Source organism: Gastrolobium bilobum, unplaced genomic scaffold (genome assembly GCF_033153095.1).
Source record: "Gastrolobium bilobum isolate Gb01-03AN ecotype WA unplaced genomic scaffold, APGP_CSIRO_Gbil_v1 utg57423, whole genome shotgun sequence".
Taxonomy (NCBI): Eukaryota; Viridiplantae; Streptophyta; class Magnoliopsida; order Fabales; family Fabaceae; genus Gastrolobium; species Gastrolobium bilobum.
In genome coordinates, this window is record NW_026899029.1 from 11,885 (window position 1) to 24,240 (window position 12,356).

At 40.6% G+C, this 12,356-nt stretch overlaps 1 protein-coding gene and 1 non-coding gene across 2 annotated transcripts; one reads left to right on the forward strand and one right to left on the reverse strand.

Moving 5' to 3' along the window:
* Positions 1-1,398, forward strand: LOC133286365 (uncharacterized). Its single transcript, XM_061483769.1, has 2 exons — positions 1-494; positions 600-1,398. The coding sequence occupies exons 1-2, from the start codon at positions 1-3 to the stop codon at positions 1,396-1,398; spliced, it is 1,293 nt and encodes a 430-aa protein (XP_061339753.1).
* Positions 532-638, reverse strand: LOC133286369 (small nucleolar RNA R71). The gene has a single exon (XR_009748118.1). It is a non-coding gene; the product is annotated as a small nucleolar RNA R71 (small nucleolar RNA).
* Positions 1,399-12,356: the final 10,958 nt, after the last annotated feature.

A 12,356-nucleotide genomic window follows, 5' to 3' on the forward strand; every position in this document is an offset into this window, starting at 1 on the left:
ATGCGAGGTACTATTGATCCAAATTCTTTGTTGTTTGACCCAGAATTAGAAAGGAGAATTAGGAAGAACAGGAAGGCAGCAAGACGAAGACAGTTACAAGAAAGGGGTGAATCTAGTGTGACAATTCAAGAAGAGATTATGGCAGAAAATCATGTGCCACCACCACAGAGGACACTGGGAGATTACATGACTCCCACTGTTATTCCACCAATAAGGAGTGTTGTTCGACCTACAGTGGAGCCCAACAACTTTGAGTTGAAACATGCACTAGTACAATTGGTGCAGAAGGAACAGTTTGCTGGAACCAGTGCAGAAGACCCATATTTGAACATTGAGAATTTCTTACTGTTGAGTGATACGGTGAAGATCAATGGTGTGACCAGAGATGTTATTCTGTTGAGGTTGTTCACTCATTCACTGAAGGATGATGCAAGAAGATGGTTACAATCATTACCTCAAGGGAGTATCACAACTTGGGATGATCTGCAAACCAGGTTCTTAACCAGGTTCTTTTCAGTATCCAAGAGGGCGAAATTGAAAGATGATATTACAGGGTTCAAGCAAAAAGAGTCAGAGTCTATCTATAAGGCTTGGTAGAGGTTCAAGAAACTTTTGAGGAAATGTCCACAACATTGTATTAAAGTGTGGAATCAAGCAGCAATATTTCTCCAAGGGTTGACAACCAACACAAGGACATTGGTGAATGCCACAGCTGGTGGTTCACTAACGACCAAGACTCCTCAGGAAGACCTTGACATATTTGAGTCCCTAGCATCTCAGGAGTTTGACAATGCTCCAGTAAATGACAGAAGAACGGGGATTATAAAACTTGATGGCTATGATGCTTTGTTAGCCAAGAATGATCAGATGATGCAAATGCAAAAACAACAACAACAACAATTGGATGCTGTCACGAAGCAGCTATCTTCTCAAAAGGTTGCTTCTGTAGACACTAATCTTGTGTGTGCAATTTGTGCGAAAAGCCATGTTACAGATGATTGCGATTATAGGGGATCTGCTGAACAAGCAGAAGTAAATGGGGTATGGTATGATCAGAGGAACCATAACAACCAGGGGCGAAATGTGTATGTTCCACCATGGAAGAATAGGAATCAGCACCCAGGGTTCAGTTATAGTTCCAATCATCAGTTGAATCCTCCACTGCATCCTCCTCCAACACATTCATCACAACAAGGTGATACCTCTGCATGGGAGAAAGCTTTTGCCCAGTTATCAAAGACTACTCAAGATTATATTCAGGGGTCAAATTCTTTCAGAGAAGAAACTTCTACTTTCATGCAAGAGACAAAAACAGCATTCAGGAACCAGGAAGCATCCATCCAGAATTTGGAGACCCAAATTGGCCAGTTGTCTAGACAGATATCTAAGAGACCATAGAGAAAGTTCCCCGGTGATACCATGGTGAACCCAAAGGAGCATTGCAAGTCCATAATTACAAGAAGTGGGCTTGTGCTTCAACCGGTTAAGAAGAAAGTGGAAGAAAAGAAAGATGAGGAAGAAGTTGTTGTTGAAGATTTTTGTAGTTGAAAAAGAAGAAGAAGAAAAAAAAGTTGAGAAAGATAAGAAAGAAGATGAGGTAGTAGTTGAAAATAATTCTTCACCCAAGAAGTTGATGAAGTGGGAGAAGAAGAAAATGGCTGACAAGCAGGACCAGCCAATTAATTTGTCTCCATATGCCAAAGTTCCCTATCCTCATAGGTTGAAGCAAGAAATTCAGAAGCAGCATTATGCAAGGTTTCTGGATATTTTCAAGAAATTGCAGATCAACATTCCATTTGCTGAAGCCTTAGAGAGCTTGCCTCACTATGCAAAATTCATGAAGGATTTTCTATCTAAGAAGAGGAAGTTGAAAGATGGTGAGACTGTGGCTTTAACGGAGGAATGTAGTGCCCTGATTCAGAAGAAGCTTCCTCCAAAGTTGAAAGACCCAGGAAGTTTCAGCATTCCTATTGCTATTGGAGATATGGAAGTAGGAAAAGCACTGTGTGACTTGGGGGCTAGCATAAATTTGATGCCATTGTCTGTCTGTAGAGCTTTGGGGATTAACAAGTTGAAAGATACTAATGTTATTCTGCATCTAGCAGATAGATCAATCAAGAGACCAGAAGGGGTGGTAGAAGATGTTCTGGTCAAGGTGGATAAATTCATTTTTCCTGTGGACTTCGTAATACTTGATATGGAAGAGGAGGATACTGAAAGTCCTCTACTCCTAGGGAGACCATTCTTAGCAACTGCAAGATCCCTGATTGATGTTGAACAAGGAATGTTGATGCTAAGGGTGAATGAAGAAACAGTTACAATAGATGTGTTTGAAGCCATTAAACATCCTGTTGATCTGGAGGATTGTTTCAGAATTGATATCATACAGGAGGTTGTGGAAGAAGTGATAGGAGAAGAAGACTCTTCACTTGAGGAAGACAAATTCAAGGAAGAGACAAGTGGGGAATATTATCAGGAGGAACCGGTAGTTGAAGAGTTGGAAAAGAAGGTAGATGACATTCCCAAGGGAGCACCCAAGGTGGAGCTTAAAGAACTACCTTCAAATCTTAAGTATATGTTCCTTGGAGATGATCAAACATACCCAGCCATTATCTATGCATTGTTGTCTGAAAGGGAGGAAGTAAAGTTGATTGAGGTGCTCAAAAAGAACAAGACAGCCATGGGCTGGTCATTTTCAGATCTTAAGGGTATCAACCCTTCCTTCTGTACTCATAAGATATTGATGGAAGAGGAAGTCAAACCAGTGAGGCAACCACAGAGAAGACTCAATCCTACTATGAAGGAGGTAGTAAGGAAGGAAGTGGTGAAGTTGCTTGATGCTGGAATGATTTATCCTATTTCAGATAGTGCTTGGGTGAGTCCAGTTCAGACGGTGCCTAAGAAAGGAGGAATGACTGTTGTGAGGAATGAGAACAATGAACTAATCCCTACAAGAACAGTCACTGGTTGGAGAATGTGCATTGACTACCGGAGACTCAACAAAGCAACACGGAAAGACCATTTCCCTATTCCATTTTTAGATCAAATGTTGGAGAGATTGGCAGGACATGCTTTCTACTGTTTTCTAGATGGATACTCCGGCTACAATCAGATAGTTGTGGCTCCGAAGATCAGGAGAAAACTGCATTCACTTGCCCATATGGAATCTTTGCATACCGGATGATGCCTTTCGGCTTATGTAATGCACCAGCAACTTTTCAAAGGTGCATGCTTTCCATATTCTCTGACATGGTAGAAAGATGCATTGAAATTTTTATGGATGGTTTTTCTGTATTTGGTCCTACTTTTGATGCATGTCTAGAAATTTTGGATAGTGTTTTACAAAGATGCCAAGATTGTAATCTTGTGCTGAACTGGGAGAAATGTCACTTCATGGTGACAGAGGGTATTGTTTTGGGACACAAGGTGTCCAACAGAGGGATTGAAGTGGATAAAGCCAAAATCTCTGTTATTGAGAAACTGCCCCCTCCCATAAATGTTAAAGGTGTGAGAAGTTTTCTTGGTCATGCAGGGTTTTATAGACGCTTTATAAAAGACTTTTCCAAAATTGCAAAACCTTTATGCAAATTGTTAGGAAAGGATCAAGAGTTTGTGTTTACTGATGACTGCCTGCATGCATTTAATATTTTGAAAGAAAAGTTGATCACTGCACCAATAATCATGGCACCTGATTTTTCATTACCTTTTGAACTGATGTGTGATGCCAGTGATTATGCTGTGGGAGTAGTGCTAGGCCAAAGAAAGGACAAATTATTGCATGTCATTTACTATGCCAGTAAAATTCTTAATGAGGCACAAAAGAATTATGCTACTACAGAAAAAGAGTTATTGGCTATTGTGTATGCATTTGACAAATTTAGGTCATATCTGCTAGGGTCAAAGGTTATTGTTTACACTGACCAAGCAGCTTTGAAGTATTTGTTAACTAAGCAGGATGCTAAGCCCAGGTTACTCCGATGGATGTTACTTCTGCAAGAGTTTGAAGTGGAAATTAAGGATAAAAAGGGAGTTGAAAACTTGGTGGCTGATCACTTATCCAGGATCACAGAGAAAAATCTGCAAGAAGGACCGGATGTAGTGATTAAAGAAGAGTTTCCTGATGAGCAAATACTGGCCATAAGCACTGTTTCCAAGTTGGTGAAAGATCAAGTCTTGACAATTAACACTCCACCATGGTTTGCCGATTTTGCAAATTACAAAGCTGCTGGAGCAATGCCTAAGGATTTCACCTGGCAACAGAGGAAAAAATTTCTGCATGATGTGAGGAGATACATTTGGGATGAACCATACCTCTTCTATAGGTGTTCAGATGGGGTAATCAGAATATGCATTCCGGAGGAGGAACAACAAGATGTCTTATGGCACTGCCATGGTTCAGCCTATGGTGGACATTTTGCAGGTGAAAGAACTGCAACAAAAGTCTTAATAAGCGGTTTCTATTGGCCAACACTGTACAAGGATGCACGAAAGTATGTGGAAGCATGTGACAACTGTCAGAGGACTGGTAATATCTCCAGGAGACATGAGATGCCATTAAACAATATACTGGAGGTGGAAATCTTTGATGTCTGGGGAATGGATTTCATGGGACCATTTCCCTCTTCCTACTCCAACAAGTACATCCTGGTGGCAGTGGATTATGTATCAAAATGGGTTGAAGCCATAGCCACACAGACTAATGATTCTCGGGTTGTGATCGCCTTTCTGAAAAAGAATATCTTTGTGCGATATGGAGTCCCGAGAGCCATAATCAGTGATGGGGGAACACATTTTGACAACAGGCTGGTAGAAGTTGATCTTGCAAAGTATGGAGTCAGGCATAAGATAAGTACTTTGTACCATCCACAAACTTGTGGTCAAGTTGAGATTTCTAACAGAGAGCTTAAGCGAATACTGGAAAAGACTGTTGGAAATGCTAGGACTCAATGGTCCAAGAAACTTGATGACACTTTGTGGGCATATCGGACAGCATTCAAGACTCCTATTGGAATGTCTCCATTTCAGTTGTTATTTGGGAAAGCATGTCATTTTCCTGTGGGATTGGAACATAGAGCATTGTGGGCTGTTAAGTTTTTAAACTTTGATTCCAAAGCAGCAGGTGAGAAAAGATTACTGCAATTGGATGAACTGGATAAATTTCGTCTTTCTGCATATGAAAGCGCAAGCTTATACAAGGAAAAGACCAAGCTATGGCATGACAAGAAGATCACACCCAGGGATTTCAAGGTGGGCAATCAAGTTCTGCTATTCAATTCCAGGTTGAAGCTATTCCCAGGAAAGTTGAAGTCCAGATGGTCTGGACCATTTGTGGTTAAGGATATGAAGTCTTATGGAGCGGTGGAAATTTGTCCTTTGGATTCTGACCGAGGCTTTACTGTCAACGGTCAGAGATTGAAGCTATACATTGGAAGTGCTGTGGACAGGAAACTTATTACAGTTGCCCTGTTGGAGGTAAGATAGATAAGAACCGTCAGGCTCGTGACGTTAAACACGCGCTGAGTGGGAGGCAACCCACTATATCAGGTATGTAGTATATGATTAATGTAAAAACATTATAAAAAAATTGGGAAATGAAAAAAAATTAATTGACAAGTGTTGGGCGCTTAAACTTTCCATCGTGGATGTTTTAGTAGTCTAGAGTTGCATCACAATGCAAAACTCTGGCCCAGAGCGCTAAAACGTTCTGCTTGACCGTTTTAGCGTTCCCCAAATGCATCACAATGCAAGCACTCTGGCCCAGAGCGCTAAAACGTTCTTCTTGATCGTTTTAATGCGATGCTGCATACAAACGTGTGCACATTTTTCTGGTTCTGGGCGCTAAAACGTTGGGCTTCAACATTTTAGCGTCGCGTCACTTATTTTGAATTACACGGTTGTTCCCTCACTTTCACTCACTTTCACTCACGATTGTGTCTCTCTTTTGCTTCTCCTCCTTCTACTTCTATAGCATTCAACAAGTGTTCTCAAGGTATGTGATTCGTACCTAGGTTTTACATTGTTTCCGTTCACTTATGTTCATCATCCATTGTTTTCCCTTCATCTTAGGTTTTATAAGATTTTGATTTTATGTGTTAAATTCCTTCATGATGCCATGTTTTAATAGTTGATAACATGTGATTGATTGGTGTATCCCTCTGTTTTTGTGTCATTTTTGGGGTGCAGGGAATCCCCCATAATCGGTTTTCACTCTTAACATTTGCACACACACACAAGGTGTTTGCAAAAATGCCTGACCAGAAATTACCGGAGCGCTAAAACGCTTGCCAGCCAACGTTTTAGCGCTCCACTATTTTGCACTACGAAAAATGCCAGGACGTTAAAACGCTCCCTGTGAACGTTTTAGCGCCTAGGCCCTGATGCATGCATGATTTAGGTTGCTAGTCTGGCATTGTGGGGGGGGGTTGTTTTCCTTTACATTTTGGGTCAATCTCACACACTTCTTTCCAATTTAAATCTGGGAATTGGATCCATGATCTCTCAATTGCTTTGACTGGTATACTGACTTATTCTTCCATGTGCAGGACCATGTCTTCACCACCACCAAAGAAAACCGGCAAAAAGAGGTCCCGGGTGACTAAGGAAACTGAGCCTACACCTCCACCTACCTTTGATGAAAGATTATGGAAGAGTGCTGCTCATGAGAAGCGGTTTAATGACAATACATCATCCAGGCCCTTTGTTCGGGAGAGGAAATTTGTCCTGGACAAGGATGAGTACCCAGAATTCCAATCCCAGCTGATAAAAAGGGAATGGGAGACTTTTGGAAGTATGCTGGACAATAGCAGTCAGGCTATTTGTCCGGAGTTCTATGCTAATGCTTATAATGGAGATGAAGGTGGCAAGAGGCATTTTGTTACCAGGGATCAGGGGAAAAAATGAAATATGATGCTCACACTATCCAGAAGCTTTTTGAAAATCACGCACTATGATTACATTCAGAACTAGAATTGCCAGTTCAAGAAAACTTGGGAAAGCATTGACAATCCCCCAAGGAGAAGTAGTCCTGATTTTGAGACTTGGACCAAACTGGGAGCAGCTGAGCCTGTTTTGCAAACCATAGCCAAGCCAAATGAAAAATGGCAGATGATGAAAGATGAGGTCAATCCTAAGCTGTTGTGGTTGAGGTGGCTGAATGGCCAAGCTAGAGTGTGGTTCCACTTTGTGGTTTCCAATGTCATGCCTTCCTCCAACCAGGCGGTAGTAATTATGATGAGGGCTGTGCTGATCCACACTATCATGACATGGAAGAAAGTGGAGCTTCCCATCATTCTGCAGATATGTATTTATGATATGGCTCATTCTGATAGTAGTTCTGTTGCACTGGGTCACAGTTCGTTGATCCAACATCTATGTGAGAGGGCTGGGGTGGATATTCCTGATAATGGTGCACAGGTTAAGTTGCACCCTACAATTGATGCCAAGCTAATCAGGGGACAACTTCGGATTGGAGGAGGAGCACCTGCAGGTCTGACACCGGGCAAGAAGAACATGAGTGAAGCAAAATCTGCATCCGAGCGGCAGAAGCGATCAGGGGAGAAGTGGCTAGTCAACACTGAGGTTCGTCTGGGGTATTTACATCGTCGTCTGAAGTTCATGCAGACGATCCAGAACTCATTTCAGACCCAGATGTTCCGGATGTTGACAGCCCTATGTGAGGCCTAGGGTATAGAGCCGGTGGCATATCAGCCTGCGGAGTATCCTCATTCAGATGAGGAGGATGCATTCGAGGCAGCCGCTAGAACATTTTTTGAGGAGCGTGCTGATGAGAAGGAGGCTATAATGGCTGCCATGGGTGCTGATGCCCAGACTGCTGCTGATCAGACCGTTTCAGATTATTGGAGATGATTCTGCTATGGAGTAGGATCAGGCTGCTAATGTTGAGTACACACCATTACCTACTACATATCCAGGATCAGATCCACTCACTTCAGCTGAGGAGGACTCAGAGTCACACATTGACTCCTGATTTTATTACATTTCAGTTTATTTTATTTTATTTTGGTTTACACTGGTTTCATTTTGTTGTTAGTTTTCTTATGTAAGTTGGTTTAGTACATTGAGATATTTACTGTTTTGATTGATGCACATTGCGATAGTACTGTTGCTATTGAGTTATATACGAATGTGTTTCAGTGATCAATTGCTGTTTTAGATTTACATTAGTTGTTGGGGACATCAACGTTTAAATCTGGGAATTGGGGTGTGATTGAATGGCATGCAAACTTCATGGAGAAGTCACATGAATTGATGAGCCAAACAGGGAAACATCTCAATCTCTTTCTTTTCTAAGTTTTCTGTGTGATTTAGATTTTAGTGTAATTTAGATTTTAGTGGTAATACAGAATTTGGATTTCACTTTTGATATGGAATTCCATGAGGATTTGACTGATCAGAGTTTTAGATGATTGATCAAATTAAGGATACAATCTTATGCCTTGCATGTTTAGTAAAATAAAATGATTGCATGACTCATTCAATGTGTAAGAGTAGGGAGATTAGTTTGATGCATAGAGGGAAAGTCAAGCATGCACTCTGAACTGTGAGAAAATTGAGCCTATACAGAAAATTTTGTTCAGAGAGCACTTCAATGCATGAGTAACTCTAGAACTTGCCTTGTGTCTTGCTTGACATGGTTGATGATGTTGAAAATTAAAATGGCCAAGAAGGCCATAGCATATGAGAGGGAAAAACAAAATTTTTCATATGTGGAATTACACATGCAATCAAGAATCATGCTTTACGGTATGTGATGTCACCTTTGTTTGTGAGTTCAAAACTCCAAGACGATCAGTGTTAGGTTTGAAGGGTTCAAACCCTCTAACGTTGATCCACACCACCCACGTCAAGATGCAAGAACGCTTTCTTGAAAGCCACCAATTGACCACCACAGAGAGGCTTGCTATGTGCTCAATAGGTGAAGAGGGAGGCTAGGTATATGTGTTTAGAAGAGTGAAGTCTCCAACATGAAAACTTCACAAGAGTGGGAATGGTATATAGAATAATTGGCTAGGTTCTTTTGAAAAACCTTAAGGAGGAACTCACCAACTAGGCGCACAAGAGAGGGAGAGAATTAGTGTATCAAATCAGAATTTTTACTTTACTTATAATAAAAGTGGCGCACAAGTGAGTTAGACAAAGGTGAAGTAGTTGCAATTCAAAAATCCCAACAACCTCCCCTTTGAATCCTCATAAGACTAGGTCTTTATCTAGTCAAAATTCTGAACCAATGGTCATCATATGACCACCAATTCATGCGCCCCTATTCAGCCCAAAAAGGGTCCAGATACATTTGAGTTGTTGCATTCAAGTTTGAACCAACTAGCTCACTGATTCTCTCAACAACCAAATCTGATTGGAGCTTGTTGGTTTGACAAGATGACAATCATCTCCCACCAAAATGGCGCCCCAAATCAGCCCTTGGAGATCTCCATAGATCTTCTCTTGATACAATGGATTTGTTCCAACAAGATCTCATCTTATCCTTTTGTTATGAAACAACTTTTCATAGGCAATTCAAATTCGAATTCAAACGTTCAAACATTTAAATTCTAAATTCAAATTCAAATTCAAATTTCAAATTCAAAATTCAAATTTCAAAATTCAAATTCAAAATTCAAATTTCAAAATTCAAATTTCAAATTTCAAATTCAAAATTCGAATTTCAAAATTCAAATTCAAAATTCAAAATTCAAATTCAAAATTCAAAATTTAAATATTTGATAATTAATTTAACTAATTAAATTAATTAGTAATGTCTTGGACCTTCCAAGCCCATTAACAATACCATGCGCCCTCTCCCTCTTAGGTGGGCTTCCAAACTTCATCTTGGGCTAACAACCATTATTAGGCCCAATACCTTTAATGCTATATCATCATGACATTAAGGTGTTAGTGTGTGACCCATTAGGTCCAACATAGCCACTGACATAAATGGGCTCGGGCCCAACAAGCCCACAACCCATTTAATGACAACACAGAGCATTAGCAATGCTTTGTTGCCCCAGAACTAGTTAGATTAATGACTTGATCATCCTATTACACATATTTGGTTGCCGTATGTATTTCTTTTCGTCTCGGTTACCTTCCCATAAAACCTAGGGTAAGGAAGCGTATCAACCCTTGCGGTTTCAGGTAAGCTTTATTCGAAATAGGGAATCTTCAATTTACTGACTCTAAAGGCAGATCATCTCATGATCTCTTTTACTATGCATAGATTCCCGAGTCCCTATAAATGTCATCCCGATTTCTCCGGTTTACAGATAACCTAATCTCTCACAGAGATTTGACGAATTCCTTCAGCTTATCACCCTAGCCCTGTGCTCTTTCAGGACAAGCCCAACAGTATACCTATGAGTCTCCATGTTTCAGGCAGACGAGGTATACAGTCAAAGCATGCCTTCTAGAACATAGTCTAGGTAATAACTTCTGATCTAAGGAAAGACATACCCCAATATAAAGAGACTACTCTAATGATACTCTCTGTGAGATTTCTTCATAGAGTCTCTTTTGTGGGTCTGTTCAGTGCGAGCTATACCCTTATAGATCCACCCACGACTTTAGCTAAGACATCTCCATATCTGTAGCTCATGAGGTCTTTACCTTGCATCCAAATACAAGTAGATAAGTCGTGCTAGTCTTACCCGAGATCACTGATCCGCATTCTCAGTGTTTCTAGACTAGGAACATAAAATTAGGAATAAATATCCAGTATCCTTGAATCCTCATGATCGTGATCTCATCACAGATACTCAAGAGATACCTATTTTATTCCAAGGGGTTTATCCAGTTACTCATATAAAATATTAACAGTAATATTGAGACAAAATATGAAACAGGATAAATAGTGCTTTTATTTATTTGCGACAATACAAAGGTCCACATATGTCCTAATCTAATTAAAAGATTATCTCTAGGACATCCATATACTAACAAGCTCCAACTTGGCCTAGAGCCAATCAGACCTAAGTCGTACACCCAAAGCCTCATAATGACTTTCATGTTTTCTCTGAGAAACAGTCTTTGTCAGAGAATCGGCTAGATTATCATCTGTGGGAATATAATCCATCTTTACATCTATCCTATCAATGATTTCTCTAATCAGGTGATATCTGCGGAGCACGTGCTTAGATCTTTGATGAGACCTAGGTTCCTTTGACTGCGCAATGGCTCCAGCGTTGTCGCAAAGTAACTGTATGGGCTCATCCACGCTTGGAACCACCCTAAGTTCAGATATGAACTTCTTGATCCACACGGCCTCCTTAGCTGCTTCTGAAGCAGATATATATTCAGCTTCTGTCGTTGAATCTGCTGTTGTCTCATGCTTAGAACTCTTCCAAGATACTGCCCCACCATTTAAGGTGAATACGAACCCTGACTGTGACTTGCAGTCATCTTTGTCACTCTGAAAGCTGGCATCAGTGAACCCTTTCACTGTTAGCTCATCAACCCCACCATAGACCAAAAACGCATCCTTAGTTCTTCTTAAGTATTTAAGGATGGTCTTGACTGTTGTCCAGTGACCCTCTCCAGGGTCCGACTGGTATCTGCTCGTAATGCTCAAAGCATAAGAGACATCTGGTTTCGTACATATCATGACATACATGATGGATCCAATAGCCGAAGCATATGGAATTCCACTCATGCGATCCTTCTCAGGCTGTGACTTAGGACACATAGCCTTTGAAAGATGTACCCCATGACGGACGGGAAGAAACCCCTTTTCGACCCTTCCATGCTAAACCTCTTTAGCATCTTGTCAACATACGTGGATTGAGATAAACCCAGCAGCCTCTTGGATCTATCTCTATAGATCTTTATACCAAGTATAAAGGTCGCTTCTCCCAAATCCTTCATGGTGAAGCTTTTTGAAAGCCACTCTTTCGTTATTTGTAATGAGGGGATGTCATTTCCTATTAACAATATGTCATCTACATAAAGTACCAGGAAGACGACATTACTCCCACTAACCTTCTTGTAAACACAAGGTTCATCCTCATTCTTGATAAAACCGTTACTCTTAACGACTTCATCAAAATGAATATTCCAACTCCTTAATGCTTGCTTTAGCCCATATATTGACCTTTGAAGTTTGCATACCATATGCTCCTGATCTTTGATTTCAAAGCCCTCAGGTTGTGTCATGTACACTTCCTCCTTCAAGAACCCATTCAAGAAGGCGGTCTTGACATCCATTTGCCTAATTTCATAGTCATGATATGTCGTTATTGCAAGCATGATCCTAATAGATTTGATCATGGTAACAGGCGAGAAAGTATCATCATAGTCAACTATTTGTCTTTGACGATACCCTTTCGCAACCAACCTAGCTTTGTAGG

Bases quoted from the DNA above. Each gene is read 5' to 3' on its own strand.
- LOC133286365 (XM_061483769.1), top strand. From the start codon at position 1: ATGCGAGGTACTATTGATCCAAATTCTTTGTTGTTTGACCCAGAATTA. The intron at 495-599 runs GTTCTTAACCAG...GGCTTGGTAGAG, and splicing joins TGGGATGATCTGCAAACCAG to GTTCAAGAAACTTTTGAGGA.